The 7,562-nt window shown below is 37.6% G+C and overlaps 1 protein-coding gene across 1 annotated transcript in view; it reads right to left on the bottom strand.

Annotated features, from left to right (window-relative positions):
• Nucleotides 1-3,521: 3,521 nt before the first annotated feature.
• LOC118739377 (odorant receptor 85c-like) overlaps nucleotides 3,522-7,562 on the bottom strand; it is a 4,703-nt gene continuing 662 nt past the window's right edge. Inside the window, exons 2-5 of the mRNA XM_036470694.1 lie at nucleotides 4,485-4,831; nucleotides 3,894-4,095; nucleotides 3,661-3,816; nucleotides 3,522-3,578 (exon numbers count right to left, since the gene is read on the bottom strand). Of these exons, the coding sequence (XP_036326587.1) occupies nucleotides 3,522-3,578; nucleotides 3,661-3,816; nucleotides 3,894-4,095; nucleotides 4,485-4,831 (762 nt within the window). The remainder of the gene's footprint in view (nucleotides 3,579-3,660; nucleotides 3,817-3,893; nucleotides 4,096-4,484; nucleotides 4,832-7,562) is intronic.

Here is a 7,562-nt window from a genome sequence, read left to right as displayed (position 1 = left end):
TATCATGCGGCAGCCGGACAAATTGCTAGCGATTTGGTGCTCTGCGCAATGGCAACCCAAATGGTAATGCATTATGAGTATGTGGCGCGTAAAATTGAGCAGTATCAACCGAAATGGGGTACTAGTTGTTGTGTAAATCGGCAGCAGCAGGTTAAGCTCGTGCAAGCAGGCAGTCAATGGGAGATGAAAAGAGCTGCTTATATTGAGGATATGCGATTTCTAGGTGACTTAATTGCCTATCACTCGAATATTTTGAGGTATGTTGTAATAAATTACTTTCAGCTACTTTTCTAATTTTCAATGGTCTTCTAGCTTATCAAACTTTATGAACGAGGTGTTTGGTGTGCCACTACTGGTCAACTTTATGGCTTCATCTTCTGTAATTTGCTTTATCGGCTTTCAAATGACAATGGACACTGAACCGGATTACAAGGTTAAGCTGTTGTTATTCTTCTTCTCGTCTTTGACACAAATTTATTTGATTTGCCACTATGGGCAGTTGCTATTGGATGCGGTGAGTAGAAGTGTGGCTAAAGCAGATTCAAACTAAGGAAATAGCGAAAACACAGAGAAGATACTTCGAATTTGTTGAAGGTTTTATTATTTCGACAACTGTCTTTTATGCTGCCGAGATAATGACTACTAATCCTGAAATCATCATCTTGTATTGAGATAACTGAGCTTTATCGCTTACACAACATTCCCTACAATCATTCCGCTTCTGAACTTAAAACAAAAAACCCTTGACCTCTCTTCTCTATTTTTCAATCTCCTGATTCCACCGTTGTGGCTTAGGTTGTTATATAGGCCTGTAATTTAGAAAAGAAAAGCTAAAGGCCTGAATCAGTAACGCTCTTACTTTGTCAGTGTCCTGAACTGGCGATGAGTGGACTGAGGTGGAATTTTTGTAGACCTAAGCGATATATTGGGAATAGTGACAAAGTGATTGTACGAATTCGTCAACTCCATATACTAAACGGCGCCCGGTTAAGCCTTGCTACCAAGACCAAATTTCTAAGTCGTTGTTTTAGATAAGAAGCTGAACCGGAACGATAGTATAGTTTAACGTTATGAGATGGCTTGTGTAGCCGTATATACTTGCAAAAGGGTCATAGGCAAGAAATGGAGCCTCAGTATCCGGATTTTTCGGTGCATATTAATAGCAGTCTTTAGACAAATCCTCCTATATAGAGCGATCGCATGGAAGCCTGCATTCAACCTCGGGCTACTGTCGGTTATGGAAAGCAATTTTAGCCCACGAATCCCAAGCAGAGAGGAGTTCAAAGAAGATTTTAACACTTCACTCGATAGTACTGATATCTCTACACATGGCTCGAAACTCCACAGTAAAGTAGGAGGAAGCGCTTTCTCACGAAACCCTTGTCTAGAAATCTAGTTTAGGTTACCAGACTACTGAAGCGTATTGCAAGCTGAAGTTTCAGCTCTCATCTCCATGAGATTGCTGAGAAACTTGGAACCCAAATGATGGGAAGTGACGCCTTCATTTCTAGTCATAGCCAGACTGCTATCAAAGCGCTGAGCTCTTTCACGTTCTACTCAAAGATTGCGCTGAACAGCCGCCTATCTCAATAGGTGATACAGTATGACTTGGCGGTCACGAAGTTCACACTCTAACCGGGCACTATCTAATAGGTAAGCATGTGCTTTACCGAAGATGTTGCAGAAGTTTTAAGGACTTCAAGCAAATGCCCTGCACTGTGTGGAAGCAGGTTGCATTATCTGGATTCCTCGTTGCTGTCCTACCTTAGGGAGGTTTCAAATACCGACGCAACATGACTGATGCGATTCATCAGTGACACGAACAGGGAGGATAATTTGGCGGTGTAAAAGTGTGCCGCTGACGGGGGGTTGCGGTATCGAGATTCCAAGTAATCCCACAACAGGCCCGAAGAAGGGTCCAAGTGTGCTGCCAGCAGCCACGTCAAAGTAGTAAAAAAATAAGTTTCAGCCATCGCTTACACGCTAATCCTGACGGAAAGTCAACAAACACCAACAAAAATTTCTGGCGAAGCAACATCGCCAGTAATACTTATAAATTCAATCCTGAAAATGAAACAATCTTTGCAGTGCTTTATTTATTTTTTACAGCTAAAATAATTAGTTTAAAATTACTACTGTGCATATCGTGTTTTATCTACATTACTACGCATATTCTACTACGATCTGCATCTATACGAGATATAGTGCATACATATTTGCGTATGTACTGTACATGTACATTAAGGGTGGTCCTTTAAAAAAATCAAATTAACGATTTTTTTCAGTCTCACCCCCTTCATCGCGTATCACATATATATATGTACATATGACCAAATCTCACGAGTTGTTTTTTCAGTGTCACTCACCTCTCTCGCAAGCATTCTTCTTGCATTTATCTCAAAAAAGGGAGTTCCAGAAACAAGCTCAATAAAGAAACAAATCAAGTATTTGAACAATTTTAGCTTTAAAACATTTATTTAGGCGAAGAAGTACCGAAATTACAAGTTTTGTAACTGTCACCCGAAAAAAATCAGTACTCTTTTTTTTAATAATTTTGGAAAGTTCTCAAAGAGAATGTTCATATTACACGCAATCAAAGTTACTATTAAATACAGCATATCAGTGAAGTTTTACGAGTGCGCCACCAAATGAAAAAAAAAATGGAAGCGTGCCGCAGCTATTTTTAGATTTTGAAATTTAACGATTTTTAATTTTAACATTTTAAGATAAGTACTTCAAAATGTCAATTTTAATAGTGAACATTTTCTTGCCAAAATGAACCAATCTAGAGCAATAAACTTAATGTGCCACCAAATGAAAAAACAAATATATTGATTATAAGATCGATGATTTGCGAAAAAAATACAATTTTAAATTTTTTATTGGCATGCTCGAAATTCTAAAATTGTTATATACATGATGAAATTAATATATATATTAGACTGCATCACTCTCCATACAAAAAAAAAATAAGTACTGTGTTTTCATTGGTATTATAAAATCTATTATTTTTTAAGACCTCCACCAAAATATTTCGGAAAAATATTAAGATTTAAAAAGTACATTTTTTTTGTGAATAAAAATAGTCTCTTAATTTTTTTTTTTGAAAATATCCACTCAAATGAAAAAAGGTTTAAGCTTAAAAATTTTGTATAAAAATATTTTTAAAAAATTTGAAAAAAATTTTGAACGGAATCGTAATAATGAGACTTTTGATGCTGTTTTTTAACTTTTTTCAAAGATTGTTATAAGAAAAACTTGAATATCTGAACCTAAACTCTTCCTACGGGACGTATACGTTACATACACAACTACGGGTATATGTATGACTTTTTTTCTCTATCTGTTTTAAGTTTTCATTTAAATACAATTTCGCGTTGAAATCGTATTCTTTGTGCAAAGCTGAATATAATGCATTGTCCAAGATAAGTGTGCCACTATTTTCGACCAAAAAACTCGAGAGTTTTGTTTATATATGTATGTGCATACATGCTTTTAAGCCAACTAATTGCATTTTTGATTCAATCATAATACATAGTCCTTATGAGTGCAAAAATTTTATAAGACAGTTTCATAATCTGCAGAAAAAGAGAAAGAGAAAAAGAAAAAAATCTATTTAAAGATATATTGGTCATCAATAAATAATACCTTAGCACTTACATAGGTAATGGTTTCCCGAGATATGGGCCATAAGCTGGTCGCGTTCAAGTATGCTGGCCTCTGAGCACGCGCAGTTATCAGCACAAGCATTTTTTGATAACGAACTTCAGCTTGAGTCCATTCATGGAATTGTACAGCTTTCACAACATTTGTGCTCTGTGCAATTAGAGGTAAGTAGATGATAAGTGGGGAAAAAAATGCTTTCAGACTTTCAGTCGAAGAAGCAGACTCACCGAATCGATTAGTTGTTGTGCAAAATGACAGATTAGAAATACTTGCATTAAAGAGACTACGAAGAAAACTGCCAGTTTAATAGTAAAGTCGAGTTCTCGGCTGACGGTAATTTGAAATCCGAGAAAACAAATAATTGCCGACGAGGTGAACAAGTTGATAAAAAGGGATACACCAAAGAAATCGTTCATTAAATCAGATAGCCTTGAGTGTAAATGAAACAGTAATAACTGTAAACGAGTGATAATTTGATAATTATGTGGACACTAGGGTAGCCCAAAGAAAGTAGGGCTGGAATATTAATGCTCTGAACCCTGGGATTATTTTATATCGGATCGTCAAATTAAAAAAAAATAGTTAAATAAAAAATTGCGTATTATTCTTTGATATGTTAGTGTTTCGCCGAGCTTCTCTTCCGATTTGTGGCAAGCGAGCTTGAAATATTTTTTACGAAAAAAAAAAACGCAACTGGGATAAATTTTTTCGATATATAACGACCCTAGTGGGTGAGAGCAATAAAATTCCTTGTACTTCACTTTTCCCACACGCATTTTTGGACCAACCTAGTGGACACCTAGGCACTCAACACTCACCTCAACACCTCCACATGGTAAGCAACAACACCGGCAATGTACCGCTTATCCTCATCAAATAGACGCAACTCCATAGCCACTCTCGCCAAATGGGGTCCCTTAGTATTTTCACGTGCCTCAGCAAATTTCGGTTTGCACTTCTCCAGGGTGCGTGCAATGTGATCGTAGTGCATTATTAGCTGTGTTGCCGTTGCACAGAGTAGTAAATCGAGCGCTACTTGCGCGCTTACTGCATGCCAACCGGCGAAACTCTGCGACAGATAAACCACATAGTAGCTCCAATGGTGCTGCCAATCCCACGGATAGTAGGCATTATAGGGCGCAGTTGGTTCGAGATCATGCTTGTGCTGAATATTTGTATGAATAAATTGTTTCAACAATGCATAAACATTATAGGTGGATATGGCCACAATAAAAAGAGCTGTATAGCCTCGCATTACAAGCGAATTGTATTTAATGTAATGCTTCAGGCATATGTCTTCTTGCTGTGTTCGGGTGCGTGGAAAAATAGCAAACAAACGATTCAAAAATTCGTCCATTTTGTTTTTTCCGATGACCATATAGTAGTATTTCCCAAAGGAGACCAGTACAAAAGCGACGAATGTTAGAGCCATAGTTGCCTCGATAAGATCCGTTTTGATTTTCATAGCGCCATAGTAAGTTTCGGCAATGAGAGTTATTAGTAAATTAGTTGCGGCAGAGAATAAAACAATACGACGCATCAGTCCGCCACTGGGGCCCCAAAGATCAGCACCACAATTGTGGAAAAAGAAGCTGGGGAGCGTTAGAAATTCTTCGAAGCGAAAAATAGTAGCCATGACGAAGATTCTGCAGAATTTTTGGTAGTCTGCAAGTGAAAGGGTTCGAGTTTTTCGAAGTTAATGTATATCAGAATTCTTTCTTATTGTATGCAGAGTTCGATTGCGTAATGACTTAAATACCTCACCTAGCCTATTTTTTGCAAAAGTAAAAAGCAAAGTTTGCCTGATATTTTTTATATGTAGCACATTTCAGCTCACAGTATGGTAAAATTTCTCCAAACCCAGCAGAAAATGTGTAACTGATTCTTGTGTAATCGAGCAGAAAATCTGTAATTGAAACTTTCTGGTCGAGTTCAGGGATAACTTAGGGCCATTTCGGCACTAGTTATGACTATTTAGCAGGGCTCGAAAATAACTCTTAACCGAAAAACCATATTGGTTTTGCTCGGATACTTATCATATAGCGCAGTCACCTCTCTCGGAGAGATATAAAAATTCGCGCATTATTTTGGTTTCCCTCTGAGATTAATATTTGATTTCAAGAAATAAATCTCTTTGATTAAGATTTGTATTTTATTTCAAGAAATAAATCTCCTTCACTGAGATTTAGCGAGGATACTTATTTGTAATGAAAGGAATAAGATTGGTCGAGTAGTGAGTTATTTTTACCCGAATATGTGGCCAAAATTTGATGTGAAAAGAAAAGAAGAGGAAACTCCTAATGCTTAGAGGGAAAGAATCTCTTTATTTACGGATCTGCTGACCACTTACATCACTTAAGGCAGGCACATGGAGTGCCTGAGGTGCCATTCAACAACTTCCGAAGGAGCTGCAGTGATGAGGAACAGCCTGAATAAGCAAGGCACCTACCATAAGAATGTTCCCCACTGGGAAGAAGCGGACTAAGTTTGCCAACTCTACACTTTGGTTTGGTTGGGGAGGTGTTAATGAGATTCCTTGTGGTATTACAATAGGCCCAGTGATGGGCCTCAGTGCGCTGATGTGTCTCACCTAATCTAGTTTTGACTTTATCTGAATTGGCTAATGCTTTGTCAAGCCATAATATTTCATGAATATTTGTTATAAACGCCTTCGTTTTAGTTGAAAATACCTGTTAATTAGAAAGCCAATCAGTTAGCCAGAAGGGCTGCTGTCTGGACCCCAATATGTTCTGAGCCCTTCCTTGCGGTATGTCCTAAGATGATAAAATAAACTCTATGAAAGGAGAATACAAAATTGAGGGAACTGCCTTGGTGAAAAAACATGGTTCTTCGTCAAGCTAATAGCTTAATAGGTGTGTACAAGCAAAAGAGATACAGGCTCGTCATAAGCATCCCCAAGGATAAGATTTACTACAGGTATTTTTATGGGTCATTGGAAGCTAAGAGACATAATTGCACGTCCTCCTGGAGTGTGAGGCCGTTTCACAGCGAAAGGAAAGCTGGATAGGACACCCATGCCCAAGAGAGGAGTACATACTCATCCTACCCCTGGAACCTATTCGAAAAAATTATAGTGTTTAGAGCTAGATGCTGTGTTGTGATAAGCTGAGTGCGCAGTAGACCCGAGAATAAAGTAAGAAAACTAAGTCGAATACGAAGACGAAGACTAAAACAAAGAATAAGGTTAGACTAGACATGAATCTAATTGCGCACAGAGGTGTGAAAAGGTAATTTTTTCCGGCAGAAAAGATACCGTTATAAGAACATTTCACTTGAGAAAAGATTTTGTGTTAATGCATTTTATTTTGCTTCATGTGTTTTTTTTTGTTTCTGCATCCAGGCATTCCAGGAGAGTGTTTAGGGTCTCAAACTTAGTAAGAGAGTACTCCATTCTTCGGCAATTTGTTGCAAAAAATATGGTCTATAGAGAAACTTTAAACCATTACGTAAACTTTGATTTTACCAAATTGCTTAAAAATTACTAAAAACTCGTTCGAATTTCAAAAGTAACTGGCACTTCTAGTAATACATACAATCGAGTACATAGTCGACGCAAACCTGTCGGCGCCTCTATTTGTGTAACAATATCAAATCGCACACCATAAATTGGAAGAGAAGCTTGTCGAAATACTAAACAAAATTTACCGGTTACCTTCAGCTCAAAAGTACCACAAACTTTGCTTTTTGATTTTGCCTAAAAAACTAGAAAGCAAAAATAGATCTACTTCGCACTATCCATGAACGATATATGTTACCTTGTCTACGAAAAGGGAGCTTACGTGCGAAAACTAGTTTTCTGTGAAAAAGCTGTTAAAAGTAAGCAACTCTTTTCGTCAGTTTCTCATTATCTCGTTAATTGTTCTCCGCGCCGGACG

The sequence above is a fragment of the Rhagoletis pomonella genome, unplaced genomic scaffold (assembly GCF_013731165.1).
Source record: "Rhagoletis pomonella isolate Grant_MI unplaced genomic scaffold, Rhpom_1.0 Rhpom_scaffold_00001, whole genome shotgun sequence".
Lineage (NCBI taxonomy): Eukaryota > Metazoa > Arthropoda > Insecta > Diptera > Tephritidae > Rhagoletis > Rhagoletis pomonella.
Note: the sequence above shows the minus strand (reverse complement) of the source record. Positions and strands in the feature narration are given on the sequence as shown.